Raw genomic sequence first — 17,153 nt, forward strand, 5'->3', positions numbered from 1 at the left:
CTGTTGTAACCTTTGCTTATCAGGATTTGCTCCAGTCCCTTGATAATTTCAGTTGCCCTTTTCTGCCCTTTTCCCAGTTTTTTTTTTTAGTTGTGGTAATCAAAACTGTACACAGTATTCCAAGTGTGGTCACACCATACATTTCTATAAAGGTAGTATGATACTGACATGACTCTACACATGGACATCACCAGATGGTCAATATCGAAATCAGATTGATTATGTACTTTACAGCCAAAGATGGAGAAGCTCCATACAGTCAGTAAAAACAAGACCTGGAGCTGACTGTGGCTTAGATCATGAGCTGCTTCTTGCAAAATTTCGGCTTAAATTGAAGAACATAGGGAAAACCACTAAGCCGTTCAGGTATGATCTAAATCATATCCCTTATGAATATACAGTGGAGGTGACGAATAGATTTAAGGGATTACCTGATAGACAGAGTGCCTGAGGAACTATGGACAGAGGTCCGTAACACTGTTCAGGAGGCAGCAACTCAATCCATCCCAAAGAAAAAGAAATGCAAGAAAGCAAAGTGGCTGTCTGATGAGGCTTTACAAGTAGCTGAGGAAAGAAGGGAAGCGAAAAGCAAGGGAGAAAGGGGAAGATATATCCAACTGAATGCAGAGTTCCAGAGAATAGCAAGGAGAGAGAAGAAGGCCTTCTTAAATGAACAATGCAAAGAAATCGAGGAAAACAATGGAATAGAAAAGACTAGAGATCTTTTCCAGAAAATCGGAGATCTCAAGGGAACGTTTTGTGCCAAGACGGGCATGATAAAGGACAAAGAAGGCAGGGACCTAACAGAAGCAGATGAGATTAAGAAGAGGTGGCAAGAATACACAGAAGAACTATACAGGAAAGATCTGAATGTCCCTGATAGCCATGATAGTAATGCCCTTGATAGCCATGATAGTGCGGTCACTGAACTTGAGCCAGACATCCTAGAGAGTGAAATCAAGTGGGCCTTAGGAAGCATTAGTAACAACAAAGCTAGCGGAGGGGACACTATTCCAGCTGAGCGATTTAAGATCCTAAAAGATGATGCTGTTAAAGTGCTGCACTCAATATGCCAACAAATTTGGAACACTCAACAGTGGCCACAAGACTGCAAAAGGTCAGTTTACATTCCAATTCCAAAGAAGGGCAATGCCAAAGAGTGTTCAAACTACCGTACAATTGCGCTCATTTCACATGCCAGCAAGGTGATGCTCAAAATCCTACAAGCTAGGCTTCAGCAGTGTGTGAACCGAGAACTACCGGAAGTACAAGCTGGGTTTCGAAGAGGCAGAGGAACTAGAGATCAAATCGCCAACATTCGCTGGATCATGGAGAAAGCAAGAGAATTCCAGAAAAACATCTATTTCTGCTTCATTGACTACGCTAAAGCCTTTGATTGTGTGGATCACAACAAACTGTGGCAAATTCTTAAAGAGATGGGAGTACCAGACCACCTTACCTGTCTCCTGAGAAACCTGTACGAGGGTCAAGAAGCAACAGTAAGAACCACACATGGAACAACTGATTGGTTCAAAATTGGGACAGGAGTACGACAAGGCTGCATATTGTCGCCCTGCTTATTTAACTTATATGCAGAGTACATCATGAGAAACGCCGGGTTGGATGAATCACAGGTCGGAATTAAGATTGCCGGGAGAACTACCAACAACCTCAGATACGCAGACAGCACCACCCTAATGGCAGAAAGCGAAGAGGATCTAAAGAGCCTCTTGTTGAGGGTGAAAGCGGAGAGTGCAATAGCTGGTTTGAAACTCAACATTAACAAAACTAAGATCATGGCATCTGGCCCCATCACTTCCTGGCATATAGAAGGGGAAGAAATGGAAGCAGTGACAGACTTTATTTTCTTGGGCTCCAAGATCACGGCAGACGGTGACTTTAGCCATGAAATTAAAAGACACTAGTTCCTAAAGGAGGAAAGCTATGGCAAACCTAGACAGCATAGTAAGAAGCAGAGACATCACCTTGCCGACAAATATTTGTATAATCAAAGCTATGGTTTTCCCAGTAGCAACATATGGCTGTGAGAGCTGGACTATAAGGAAGGCTGAGCGCCGAAGAATTGATGCGTTCGAACTGTGGTGCTGGAGAAGACTCTTACGAGTCCCCTGGACTGCAAAGAAATCAACTCAGTCAATCCTAAAGGAAATCAACCCTGAGTGCTCATTGGAAGGACAGATGCTGAAGCTCAAATATTTTGGCCACCTAATGCGAAGAGAAAACTCCCTGGAAAAGACCCTGATGCTGGGAAAGATTGAAGGCAAAAGGAGAAGGGGATGGCAGAGGATGAGATGGCTAGATAACATCACCGATGCAATGAATATGAATTTGAGCACACTCCGGGAAAGAGTGGAGGACAGGAAGGCCTGGCGTGCTATGGTCCATGGGGTCACAAAGAGTCGGACACAACTTAACGACTGAACAGCAACAACAACAAGTATGATACTGGCAGTTTTATTGTCAAGTTCTTTCCTAATTATGCCTTACATGGAGTTTGCCTTTTTTACAGCAGCCACACACTGGCTTGGAATTTTCATCTAACTGGCCACCACAACCCCAAGATCTCTTTCTTGGTCAGTCACCACTAGCCCAAATCCCATCAGGTTATACTTGAAGTTGGGATTTTTTGCCCCAACGTGCATCACTTTACATTTTCTTACATTGAACCAAGGTCACCTAGAAAACTCGGTGGGCCGAATGTTTTGTACTTCAGCTTCCAGAAGCCCCTGCCAGCATGGGCAATGGTCAGGTGTCAGGGTTCCCCTTGTGACCTGGACCCCCTGAGCAACTCCTTAAGGATCTCTTGCCTCCTTAAGAGTCCCACCTTCCTTCTTTTGACTCTCTGTTTCCCAGTAACGTGCGGTTTAGGCTGTAAGACATGGGGTGACTGACACTGTAGACACAGGGTTCAACCACAACAGTTTACTGGTAAATTTAAAGCTATGAAATCACATCTAAAGATATTTACACAATACAGCTGAGTGCTACAAAAGGCATTACAAGAAAATAAAAGTTGCAAAACGCAAGTTCCTTTACCCTAGCTGTCCTTAGACTTTTTTAGGCTGCTTCTTCCTGCTCTGTCTTCGGGCTCTGCTCTCACTGTTGCTCTTGCTGCTCTTACTGACTCTCTTCTTATACCCTCCCTCCACAAACCAAAAGTACTGCTTCAAACCTGAAGAAATGAAACTAAAGTGAAACTGCTCCTCTCAGGGTTACCCCCTCCCGACAGAAAACTCCAGGCCTCTAAGCCTGACCGATTTCCCCATTGCCTCTGTAGGCCTCTGTATCGCCCCTGCAGTAGGCCTCTTAATTTAGAGGTGCCAAGATAGTGATAAGCCAGATCCAGGTTTGCTTACAAGGAGACTTTATTGAGTACTTACAGCACAGAGGTGTACCCAATGGTTGGATCAGACAGCTTCTCTGAACCCAAAGCCATGGGGTAAAATGGTTTTTATACCATACATGTTAGCAGTGAGGCAGTGTGACAGCAGCAAGCGTTATTTAGCATTCATCTGCAACTTTCCCAGCATAGGCTAACAGCACTTGGTCAGAAGGGAAACAATTAGAACTTTCCCAGCACAGCCACCTGTAAACGTAGCCTAAACAGAGCCTCACTTCTCAGGCGCTTCCTAGGCCCTGATAAGATAAACGGTAGCTCATTAGCATGGAATGTGGTGAGGCGGCGATATCAATCTTTGACTAATCTTACCAATCAAAAGGCCTACTAGCAGGAAAACTGCAGCTGAGGGACTAAAGTCAGAGAGCATTATGGCTCTCTAAGCCCCTCTAAAACTACAGGCCCGGGGCCAGTACAACCTTAAACATTCACATCAGGAATGCTAGGGGTTGAAGTCCAAAATATATGCCCACCCCTGACCTAGACCTTTGAGGATGGCTTTTCAGTGGGTGCAGAAGGCTAAAAAGGGAAGCCCTCTTGCATCCTAGCTGCAGATTTGAATTTATTTTATTTTTCTAATAGAATTTTAAAGCATGCAATAGGTAATTTTTAGAGACATTATTGTCCATAATATACTGTAGATAGTATAGATTATAGTATAGATTATACTATAATAGCATACTAAAGACTACTAAAGAGAATAAATATTGCTTTAGAAATATATGTAATTTACACCAAAAATTACTTTGAAATGTGAAAGACAAATCCTCTCCATTTCAATGAGGTTACCAGTTCAGCACGCATACTCCTGTAGAGTAGATCCAAATTTGAGAGAGACATTTAGAGATTCTATATATTTGTTGAAACATAACTCAAAGTATCAAGGAATAAAATAGATGTAAGTTGTTTGAGTTGATTCTTCTTCCTCATAGACCATGTCTTCATAAAGCATTGGATGTATAATTGGCACTTTGCCATTAAGATTTTTTTTTTTTTAAGTGAGCCATCTCTTGGTTTTGGTGTCATTGGTATTCCTCAAAGTACTACAGGCTACTTGAAAATCTGTGCCACAACAAAAATAATGTCTAAAAGGTCCAAAAATCTAATATACCTGAAGTCACAGAGATACATGTTTCCCATCAGTAAAAGGCCTATATTTTCCTTTCCATTCTGCATGTGACAAAAGTGCCTTTCTCTGTGACAATATGCTTCCAAGCTTACATGAAATCATATTTTGCTATGTGTGTCTTACTTGCAACAAATCTTGGGTTAACTCAGGTTAATGCTCAGAGTCGTCCAAACTTCTGCCTGCAATACATGCTTGAAGATGCTATCTTAACCCAGAATCGATGTACAGATTTGAAGAGACAAGAATGCTGTGTGTATTCTTTCTAAAAATCCTAACAACACAATGTATGATGAATAGAGGACTTTGCATGGGGACTGGATGCAATATGGAAAGGATGAAACAAGATCAAGACCACAAGAACTTAAAACAGTGTGTTTCTCAAACTGAAGGGTGGGTTTCCATGGGTGTGAGAAATACCAGCAGAAGGATGCAAAACTAATGTGTTTCTTACTGATAATGGACCTATCAGCTATCAAGGTTTAGGATTTTCCAAAGATGTTCCTCTAGGATTGATTGAAAAAGAGCACTGGGCTGTATGTCCTTGACTGCTACATACCCAGTTAGGTTGGGTTGGAGATGAAGTAGTACAGGAAGAAAGAGCCCATTGAGATTTTGAGGGGAATGATGACAAAATCTTTTAGAAGGGGAGAATGTAATCCCCTTGATGTTGTGAAACACTGATCTCAAATGCAATAGTGGATCTGATTACGTAGTATGAACAGTTGCAAATGTTTCTGAGCCTGGCCTACTTGCATATGTTCCCTTCTGAGTAGTATTCAAAATGAAGCTGTAGATGAGAAAAAATCAGACATGTTTCAGGATTCACTGCAGTGTGCCCTGACCCAACATATGAGGCAGAACATTTTCTCAAACCAAGGCAAGCCCTACAATATCACTAACAAGGCAACTAAAGTGGCAACAGAGGTGAGTAAGTATCTAAAAAAAATGTTTAAACAAGTTGTGATACGTGTCCCCTTAAGCAGGACAGAGGGGAGTTGGGAAGAAGTAATGTCATGAGATCATATTTTACTTCATAATATTTATGAAGCTGAAGTGCCCCCTCCCCCCCCCCCGCTTTTGGCTTTGGACCCACAATAGCAATTCACAAGCTCACCAGTTATTCTGTTTACATCTGTTTATATCTGCACCATTAGTTTATATTCCATACCATCTTCCTACTTCTCCCCAAAATTCCTCCATGACATATGTAGAAGGTCTTACCTATTGTCTAGAGTTTTATTTGTCTTTTCATTTTCTGAGTTGTTCCTAGTATGTATTAAGAAAAATAATTATCTGTCTTTATTTTCTTTCCAGCACTAGAAACCTGTCAGAAGGCTTATCACAAATCAGCCTCTTACATCCCCCTGATGTTCCCAAATCTTTTTCAGCACTAAGCAGGGCTTCCTTCCTGCTAGACATTTTAGGAAATGCAGGATACCAGAAAATCACATTTCCTTGCTGTGAGCAAGGTCATCTCTTTCTGGAAAAGAAGAAGCATGCTTTGGAGAAGAACTGGAAGAAGATGGAGAGACTAGGAAGAAGAGATCCTAGATCAGCTAGTTGCAGAGAAATCATTTTTCTTTAATAGAGTACCAGCTGGCTGTAAGTGAAGGACAGGTCTAGATGACTAGAGTCTTTGCAATCCAGTCATCAGTCTTTTACTTCAGCTGGCAATCCTCTTGCTCTGCCTATGATAACAGCTCCACTTAGAGAATATTAGATACCTTTAGCAGGGAGGGATCTTGGTTCCATTGACCAACACTCCATTCTACATGCCAAGTGATATTACTTATAGGAATTAAAACACTTATTGCCCTGTGTTAAAGAACGATATACTCTTACTAAAGGTATTGAGAACTGGAGACTTGACAGCAATAAGGAAGATATGTTTGAAGAAAGGGATGCCTTTAAAAAAATGGAATATGACTATAACTTGGGAGATTATTAAAATGATGTCAAGTTCAATCTGTTTTATGTAGCTTGTTAACTTTGATTTAACTTGCTGTAAAGCTTTCTGTCAGCTTTCTGTATTTCAGCACAAATAAAACATGTCTTAATAAAGAAAATGAAATAGGATCTCCCTGTCTCTAATAAATGTTTTCCTGGTCACGCTGTCTCAGTCAGCTTCATAGTAACCTTAAAAAAATGGTAAAACAAATATTGTTTGTAAAATGCAACACATTTCAAGGAATATGTATTTTCATCCACAATAAAATGCACAAAAAACCATACGGACCTATTCGCTTAATAAGACTATCCAGTGTTTCAGAATAGGATAAAATGAATTTGATTCTTAGACTAATTTTTTCTACGCATAGCTAATAAAATGGAGAAGAAACAATATAATTGCAGCCTCCCTCCCCCCATCCTATACAGAAGGCCTTATAGAAAATAGTGTTGGGCAGTGTAGTAGCTGCTTTATAGTGTACCTGTGGATTTAGTGTTAGTTTTGAAAGAATACCTGCCTTGCTGAGTATAGCAAATATACAGTTGGTTGCAGTTTCACGGATGAGTGGTTACTTTTATTTTTGTGTTGGTTTATGAGCCAAATATCTGTGTTTTCTTCCGAAGGTTATGTGGGGTTTGTTTCTTACTCCTGAGGTATACAGAGTGGCCACAACAGGTGGCAGGGATAGTGGACAAGGCTGCACTGCTCCTGCAGTGCTAATGAAGTAATTTATTTGTAGAATGTGGCAGGTTTCTTGCTTTCACTCACAATGGGGATTATTTATATTTGGGATCAAGAAGGAATTATGATCAGACTGGTGGTGACTCTTGCCTTTGTGGATCAGCTTATTTGGTTGAGTTATCTGGGTATATTACTGAACTTGTTTGTTGTTCTATAGTACCTTCATGGTGCACCTTACTTGAGCCTTCTCTGTGCTCCTGGCTTGATGTACGTGGTTTGATATAGACTAATTTTAGTAGAGATGTACAAATGATGGATCATTTCTTAGATTTGGGTATTTTTTTAATCCGTTGCACCTGTACTCTTTCAGTCATCATCATCCATTGAACACTTTTTCTAGCCATGTTGTTCCTATATCCAACTGTGGTATGATAGTAACCCAGTTTGTCTGGTATGATGTAAATTTCTCATGTGATACATTTACAAACTGTTAGCATATCCAAATCCTTTCCACAAAGTATGCAAACAACAGATGTCATATCTTGCTGCCTCTTTGTGCTGAATGCCACATTTGGGGGACTTGTACTATTGCATTTATTAATTTAAATATTTATAAATCACCCTTCACCAAATAGATATCAGGATGGAAATATCACCAAAAGGTCATACTGCTACAACATACAATGAAAACAATAAAATGCATATATAACATTTTCTTTTTCAGATGAGCTGCTTTTGCCTCACATGAGAAAAATTGATGGCATGCTGAATGATAATCGAAAAAGGCTGCTTTCCAAATTACGTTTAGAGCGCTCATTCAAGGTACTGATATTTAAAATGCTTTTATTCGTCTTTCACAGTTCTTCCGTTACTTGAAATCTTTATGGCAAGTTGTTAAGTAATGCAAAGCAAATAAGCGGCTATACAAATTCCTGTTGTATTTCTATTTTATATGCCCTCCAATAAAGTTGACTATCTGTGATCCTGCATTTTGAAAGAGAGCTTTCTTGTACACATCAATGAGCATAATATGAATCTCTATCTTTAGTTGAATCAGGTAAAGTCTATGGATTGGATCATTTCCAGGCATTTTTTAAAGACCTGGAAACAGTAATTTCTCTTTCATAAATTGCTTTTGTTTTGCTTTTTATGTTTGTTTTATTAAATGTTTCTAGTTAATTTTCTAGCACATTAATTTGACAAATTTTGTTTTGTTAAGTTTTGCACAATCTGTAATCTGTTGTTTTTATGCTCTGTTTCAAGGCTGCTTTGGAAAGCTTTCCTGAACTGACAATAATCACTCGTGATTCTAAAACAAAAACGGGGGTGAGTGCAGTTTCTAGAATAAAAATGAATGGGAAAGCTTATAACAAGAAAACACTGAAGATTTCTAAAGCAACCACAAAATTAGCACAGGTATGTGTGTGTAACTTTTTTTTTTAATCCTGCCACGTTTCTAATGAAAAGCAACCACCAATTGCAGGATTTACTCGAGCGCTTTTCATGTATTTTCTAAACGTTGGACTAAAACTGATGCTTTTCAATTACATGTTTTCAAAAACAATTGGTCCCAAATTATGTAACAGTATCTTAAAAATAACTTGATTTGTTTAATTTCCTTTGGTCTTTATCTTTTGAAGGCCAGTAACCAACTGTATTCTAAAAAGGTCAATATATTGGAGTGGATAATAGAAAAATGGCTATATGGGCAGAATCCAACAGGGCATTTACAACCCTACCTAGTCCCTTTCGCAAGCAGTTGGTCCCACCAATTCTGTTGTACAAACAGGACCCACCACTTATGCAAAGGAGATTTAGCACTTTTTAGGGGAAGCCCTGAAATGAACAGAATGCGAGCTCTGCCGACCTGTCTTCTTCCAGAAACAAGTGTTTTCACTTGTTTCGGGTTGCCTCTGAAATGCTGAATCGCCATTGCACAAATAGTGGGTGCTGCTTGAACAATGGAACTGGCAGGGTGTAAAGAGAATCAGCAGGGGCATAAGCACCCCATTGGATTCTGCCCTATGAGTGAGTCAACAATGGAAGGTATGTCACTCCCCTATAATTGAGCTAGGAGTGCTGACCTACACTTACACCACTTTGGGGGCAGGTCCTCTGAGGCAGCAATCCTACGCACACTCACATTGTAGTAATTAAACTCAACGGGACTTATGTCTGAGTAAACATGCATAGGATTGCACTGCAAGGATCCCTCTTCACTAGTTCCAAGACTGTCATGGGCCATAGTGACTGTGTTCTCTTCCTTTATCTGTGGCTGCGTATGCACTGGCATCTTACAGCCTTTTAAAACTCAGTATTTGCCATTGTAAGGAACAATAGCTTTCATATTTGACAGTGGTTGTTGTTGTTCAGTCGTTAAGTCGTGTCTGACTTTTCGTGACCCCATGGACCATAGCACGCCAGGCCTTCCTGTCCTCTGCTCTCTCCCGGAGTGGGCTCAAGTCCATATTCATTGCATCGGTGATGCTATCTAGCCATCTCATCCTCTGCCGTCCCCTTTTCCTTTTGCCTTCAATCTTTTCCAGGGAGTTTTCTCTTCGCATTAGGTGGCCAAAATATTTGAGCTTCAGCTTCAGTATCTGTCCTTCCAATGAGCAGTCAGGGTTGATTTCCTTTAGGATTGAGTGATTTGATCTCTTTGCAGTCCAGGGGACTTGTAAGAGTCTTCTCCAGCACCACAATTTGAAAGCATCAATTCTCCTGCACTCAGCCTTCCTTATAGTCCAGCTCTCAAAGCCATACATTGCTACTGGGAAAACCATAGCTTTGATTAGACGGACCTTTGTCAGCAAGGTGATGTCTCTGCTTCTTACTATGCTGTCTAGGTTTGCCATAGCTTTCCTCCCAAGGAGCAAGAGTCTTTTAATTTCATGGCTACAGTCACCATCTGCAGGATCTTGGAGCCCAAGAAAATAAAATCTATCACTGCTTCCATTACTTCCCCTTCTATATGCCAGGAAGTGATGGGGCCAGATGCCATGATCATTTTTTTAATGTTGAGTTTCAGACCAGCTTTTGCACTCTCCACTTTCACCCTCAACAAGAGGCTCTTTAGATCCTCTTTGCTTTCTGCCATTAGGGTGGTATCGTCTGCGTATCTGAGATTGTTGATCATTCTCCCGGCAATCTTAATTCCAACCGGTGATTCATCCAAACCGGCGTTTCTCATGATGTACTCTGCATATAAGTTAAATAAGCAGGGCGACAATATGCAGCCTTGTCGTACTCCTTTCCCAATTTTGAACCAATCGGTTGTTCCATGTCCAGTTCTTGCTGTTGCTTCTTGACCCTTGTACAGGTTTCTCAGGAGACAGGTAAGGTGGTCTGGTACTCCCATCTCTTTGACAGTGGTTAATATTATACAAAAACAGGTCTTTGGTTAATATTGTAAGCAACTGCTGTGGGTCTCCTAATCTGTTATAGTTCTGTAACAGTTGCCCTCGTGAACCCCAAAAATGTAATTAACTTTATCTAAGAAACATTTTCTCCATTAGACTACATTGTTGCATTTAGTACTTGCCAAAGGAATCAGTGTCATACTTGAAGTTTCTGCTTGTTGTCCGTTTACAGAAAAGACAAAGTACCTGTACATACGTTCTCCCTTAAAATGGAGTTTTAGAATATTGGGGAAGGGCTCTTACCATGCTTGCTCACGACACGTGTGGGAATTTCACTGTGTTGCTAGTGAAACCTTTTCCCTCTGCGGTCTCTGGCTCTGTTCTGCTTGAGGACAGACAGTTGTCAGTCTGTTAGACCTGGCCCAGAAACTAGAACGTGAATGCTAGCAGGCAGTCTCTCAAATGAAGAACACTACTGCCTCAGGGGTCAGGATACTAAAATGATTGACAAATAGAATTAATCTACTTATTATCTTCTGAAAGACTGGAAGAGCTAGCAAATTTACTTGAAATAATGTTGTACAGGAAGCAAAATGGAGTAAGCATGTATAATGTTAAATCTGATGTTAAAAACATGCAATTCTGTGTATTTTCACGCATGGTTTGGGGATAAATATGTTCACAAGTACATTTTATTTCTGAATGGTTAAAAAAATCTTGCTATCAAGAAAGCTACAGTATGTAGTTACCTTTGTGGCTAACAATAACTATTTGTCTCTGCAGGAATTTGCTGTAGATCCGGAAAAAATACCTTTGTGTTCTTTGTATCATTCACTCCATCATTACAAATACCACATGTTTCTGAGGTGTAAAGTAGAGGTGAATCTTTCTCTAACTTATGATGTAATTGTTTGTTTCATATCTAAGGCAAAAGAATCAATGCAGAAATCAGATTAATCAAAGCAATTCAGTGTTTATTAATAATTGCATTAAAATTATAGTTTAAAACATTGAAAACTGATTTGGTGGTGACAGTGGTGTGGGGTTTTCAACCTGTTTTGAACAGGTGCATGTCCAAAAATACATGCAATACTGTAATATCCCCATTGTTAAAGTTACCTTGAAAGTCCCTTTAATCCATCAGCGATTCCTGTAGGCTGAAATTAATGCAAATATATGAATAGCTCAGACAAAGGAACTACTTGCCAATAATTCTAAGAGTATCTCTTAGGAATGAAAAGTTAGTCCTTGCACACTAAGGATATATTATGTCAATGCACTTTGACCTTCAGGAATTGAATCCACTGATATTCTTAGAAGCAAAACAGATATGGCACCAGGGATTCATGTTTCTATATCCCAACATTTTTTAAAACTTAAAAGCAGCTACAGAGAGGCCCAAACTCAATATGGGCAGTGGCACTATGACCATGAAACAGAATGCACAATATGAGTACCATTTTTTCTTTTCCCCAGTGAGGCTAATAGCTGGGGGGGGTGGGGGTAGAAAGGGTTACAGCCCTTCCCAAAAGCTACTACCTAATCTAATTCTCAATTTCTCAACATGGCTGCTTTTACTCTCTCTCTCTATATCTATATCTATATATCTCTGTCAAGAAACAGATTCCTGGTGGGCTGGAAATTTCCTCATTAACATCGAACTTCATTTTATTTATACTGAAGTTGTCTATCAGTCACAAAATAGAACTAAATATTCCCTTAAATGGTGGGAGGATATGGAATTAAAACTTAAGACCTCTGACTACTGAGTGTATTGAGAACCTGTAAATATTAACAAACTAATTGTGTCCTGTTTTCTTTGTTCTCTAAATAGATTTCTTCTGTTCAAAAGAAGAATGCAGATCTAGGCCAGGAGCAGATTGTACAGCAATGCATGAAAAATACAAAATGGGTAGAAGACCTCTTTGAGAAGTTTGGTGAACTTTTGAATCATGTACAGCAGAAATGTTCATAACAAACTTTGCCACAAATCTCACTTTTTTTCTATGACACACATCAAAAGAAACTGAAAGGTCAGAGAAGCTCTGGTTAGGCTGGTCATGCCAGACTCTATTCTAAGTCAGAAGAATTTGTTGTGTTCTTGGTTCCTTGGCTTCTGATAAGGAAAAATTATGCTGCCATTCAAATGGAACTACAGATTAACCTCACTGCATTTTTAACCTGAAGTATGATTTTTTTCTATTTTGTAAACTCTTGTATTGAAATAACTTAGGTTTATTTTTCACAGATGATCAAAGCATGCACTAAATATATATATTTTTGGCTATGATGAAAATAACACTTAGAATATCATGGCCTTTTCTGACTCTGAACACTAAGAAGAGTCTGAGTGATAAATAAATATTTACATTTGTCTGACTTAACAAGTAGAGTCTTGAATATTTTGCAAACAGAGCTAGAATGACATGAAATTCTGATTATGAATAATAACCATCACAAATTCTGCTTTATGGACTCCTTTTACTGCTGTTATGTTCAGGTGACTGGACATGGAGTTGGTGCAATCCTATGACTGCTATTTTGTGTCAAATTATATTGTAATGAAAAACAATGACCGTAACTATTTTCCCTGCTTTTTGAAGAAAAACATATTTTCCTTTATACTGTGCTTTTTTCCCCTTTGGAAAGAAATCAATTGTACATTTTATCTCAATAATAGTTGTATTTTTCACAGAGAAAATATTGTGGCTTAAAATTGTTTCATGTATCTTTGTAATACACTTCTCATTGTTTTCCATAAATCCTGTTCATTTTATATATTAATTTCATATTGTAAACTATATATCTTGAGATAATCCTTTTGTTTTTACAGGTTTGCTTCAGTGTTAACCAGGAATAAGACATACTAGACTTTATAAGTTTGCTTTATAAGTATAGTTGTGTTTAAACACTGCATTTTATTTTCTGATACATGGAAATAAATTTCTTACTAAAGAGGCTTGATTAACTGAAAGTTTCAATGAACAGCTACTATATTTGTCTTCTGGACAATGAGGATTGATGATTGAATAGACTATATGCAGTGTTAAACACAGCCAACATTGATGTTTTTTAGAACTGGTAATGGCAGAACTGTTCTCGGTGCCTTTTCAAATCCTCAGACATACTTTTGTAGTTGTCTTTCTCTGCTGAGTTACTTTTAATCAGTAGGACCAGTAGTCGCACTTAGGCTACAAATGTGTTAAGCTCAAATCAATAGGAAAGTTTCTTCATCCAACAGGATGCCTTACCTCAGTCATTGATTCAAAATGTGTAAGTCCTCTGCTTGGATTTGTGAAAAGACTGAACGTATTGTACTTTTTGTCAGATAATATATACAAATAATTCATTTGTCTTTTCACTGCCACTTAGTGCCTTAATTTCAGCCAAGAAAACAGGATTCCTCACTCACTAGCCAACCAGGATATTCTTGTATGTAGCATGGTGTATTCTCCTTAGTTGTACATATATGTTCATTGCACCTTAGATTTGTAAAGTATAATGAAGGGCTGTGATCATGAGCAATTAAACTAGGATTTCAAAATATCTAAGGACAGCATTTTTATCTTGATAGCTCTCTTATTTTGTTGAACAACCTCTTCATTTTCAAAAGATTGGTTCATGTTTTTGGATGTGGTACTCCTTACTTCATTTTTCTGAGGGGAAGAAAGACTCAGTGAAAAATTTCGTAAATTTCTCTGTTGGTATTTGTCTTAAAGGTTTCTTCATACTGCACTTGCCTTGAAAAAGCCAGGTTCTATTACTGTGACTGTAAGTATGCTGTACTTCCACTGGTCCTGTAGGAAAATTAATGTTCTTACAGTTATACAGTGTTAGGGCTTCATCTTGATCCTCTGCCTAAAAACGTTTGAGTCTTACATCTACCTGCAAGGAAGAAGCCAGTACTGCTGAATTATTTTGGAAACCTCAGCATAGACACACTTCCTGGAAATGGATGTACATCTTTACCCTTCACTAATGCTGCAGTCCTTTACACACTTATCTGGTAGCAAATTCCATTGAATTCATTGGGACTTACTTTTGAGTAGACATGTCTAGGATTGTGCTGTAAGAGTACTTTATGTGTTAGGAAGAGATTAGAAAGTTCCTTTTATAATATGATGCAGTGCCCTTAAGAGCATCATACAAATAACCTGCTTGTTTGGAGGAGGGTAAAAGGGAGAGCAGCCATATTTATTTTGGAATTAAACTTCAGAAGAACTAGTCATTAAATGTAGACCAAAAATAGTTCTTCTGCAACAAATTAATATACATCTCAACAAGCTTATGTATAAAATGTATTTTCATGGAACACATGGAGGGTGAACAGGATTGGCTCATTAATATATGAAATAAGTTAGAACTTAACTAACCATGGCCCCTTCGTGAGATGGCAATCAAAGAACACAAGTAAGTGTTTAACATTATTTAAATGTTATGTTCCTCTTTTAACAGGTAAAACTTTCAGAGGCCTGTCATTTCAAACAATGCCCCAAACTTAGACTCTTTGAGTGCAGTCCTATCCAGATAGGCGGCTGCCTCTGAACTTGGAGGCGACTGCCTATCCAAAGCAGGGCAGGAGAAGCACGGAGGGGATCGTTCCCTCCACGCTTCTCCTGCCCTGCATTTTTGGCTAGGCAGCCGATTGCAGGTGTTCAGCCACAGGAGCACGGAGTGGGGAAGGAGGCTGCTGTACGACACATAGGATGCGTTGTACAGGCATTTCCACCCGCCCCGGACTGCTCCCAGCCACTCCCCTTTTCAGCCACTCTGCACTCCTCTTGCAAGCACAGAGGATGGGGCTGTTCTGTGCTGCCTCGGAGGCAGCGCAGAAATGAGAGGAGGTCGGTTCTCCTCCTCTCTCTCCCATGCTCCGAGGTCGATTCCCGGATAACACGATATCCTGTGGCCGTCTAGCCACTGTCCAGTGACCATAGGATTGCTCCCTCCAAGTCATTTTTTTAAAGAAGCATATTGGTGTAGTTGGAACAAAAAAGCCAGGGGGTTGCACTCTGCCATGCATGTAGTTTCAGGCTACAATCCTATAACTACTTCGCTCAGAGTAAGCCTAACTGAGATCAGTGAGACTTACTTCTGAGTAGACATGTATAGGATTTCACTGTCAACTTTCTGTTTCATTCTTAGGGTGGGTAGATGGCAATTATTATCAAGTAAAGGATATATAAGAAGCTCCTCAGGACTATGGAAGCAGAACACAAAAGAACCTTCTGCGTTTTGCTGGAACAGTGATGTTCAGACTTTCTACCTTCAGAGACCTCTTTCACATCAACTTGTCCACTCTTGAATTTCTTTTAATGGCACTTCTGTACATTGCAAAAGGGTCTGTTCTGGACTACACAGTTTATGCAGAGCATTGGTGTGGCCTATTGGACCTCAATCAAAGTCCTATGTGAACTGAGAATGCATCTTGTAACACACCCAGTGCCTTCTGTGGCTGTGCATTGCAGGGAAAGGTTGTGAGTGGGTGGGTTAGTAACAATATTTCAGGCACAATTGTCCACAGTTAATATTTTCATTGTGGCACCTTTAATAAGCTTCCAGGGAACCCCAACATTTTCTGAAACATGTAGAAACCCACTGTGCTAGGCAACACTGTGCTAGGCGTCACTGTGCTAGGCGTGTGTGTTTTGGAGGTATTAAAAATGCAGCAATTTTAGAGGAAATGCCATTTGTGCAAAATGTAAATGAGGATTTTAGGTTTCTTATGCCAACACATGAAAGGAGGACAAAATTATGGCCACAGTCAAGATAATATTTCCTGAACTGAATGTTAGCATTCAGGAGATAGAGTAATAGCAATCCTACTTGAGAAATAAATAGCTGATTGCTCACTTGATAGAGATTTTTAAAAATATGTTGGGACACCACATAAAAGTTGGCCATTAAATATACAGCTTAGATTACTGTGTACTGTATTTTTCATTCCAAGGCCTCCTACAAATAGTTTTGAGTGTATCCTGGAGGTCCTTTGGAGAATTGTCAGCACACTCACAATAAGAGTCTCAGAGAATTTTCACAGCTCAAGCCCTCAACTAAATATCTTGAAAACATTGGGAGTTGCTTCTACTTTAGAATTGGGGTATAGTTGATTTGAATATTTCAGCACATACTGTATATGCAAGACTACCATAATATCACAAGAGAATGGAACTGACTGGCTGCAGAGTTGCATTGATTTTCAGATGTTCAGTACCCACTAAAAATTGACATTTGAATTGACCCATTGGTATAATTTAGAAAATGATATCAATAAGAGCAAGCAAACAAATTAATGCACTGTGTAAAACTCTAAATTTTGGCATCATTAGATTGGCATTGTTTTGTGTTCTGATGTCTACCAAGATGTATATCCTCTGATCTTTTCCTTTCAAGCTTCTATATCTTGAAATATAGAATATAGCTATATAATATAGCTATATCCAGTGATATAGCTGGATTGTACAGCCTTCTTTACCAGGACGTTGTATCATTTTGGTTTTGCTTTAAGTAATATATGTTAAAAAGGAAACTCATAAACCGTCTTCCAATAAACAGTCTTCATAGAGGAAATATATTTTAAATATTTAAAATTTTACTACTATTTAAAATAATTTAAAA

The 17,153-nt window shown here is 39.2% G+C and overlaps 1 protein-coding gene across 2 annotated transcripts in view; it reads left to right on the top strand.

Moving 5' to 3' along the window:
• QSER1 (glutamine and serine rich 1) overlaps nt 1–14,093 on the top strand; it is a 60,388-nt gene extending 46,295 nt beyond the window's left edge. The window contains exons 10-13 of one of the 2 annotated variants that reach the window (XM_084853297.1): nt 7,901–7,998; nt 8,440–8,592; nt 11,319–11,414; nt 12,370–14,093. In XM_084853297.1, coding sequence (XP_084709423.1) covers nt 7,901–7,998; nt 8,440–8,592; nt 11,319–11,414; nt 12,370–12,510 — 488 coding nt within the window. In that variant the 3' untranslated portion in view covers nt 12,511–14,093. Of the gene's footprint in view, nt 1–5,861; nt 6,623–7,900; nt 7,999–8,439; nt 8,593–11,318; nt 11,415–12,369 lie in introns of those variants that run through there. The other variant, XM_084853305.1, reaches the window with a different exon arrangement.
• The last annotated feature ends 3,060 nt before the right edge of the window (nt 14,094–17,153 follow it).

This window comes from Heloderma suspectum, chromosome 1 (assembly GCF_057233095.1).
Source record: "Heloderma suspectum isolate Gila_16-S chromosome 1, 16-S_ref, whole genome shotgun sequence".
NCBI classification, from domain to species: Eukaryota; Metazoa; Chordata; class Lepidosauria; order Squamata; family Helodermatidae; genus Heloderma; species Heloderma suspectum.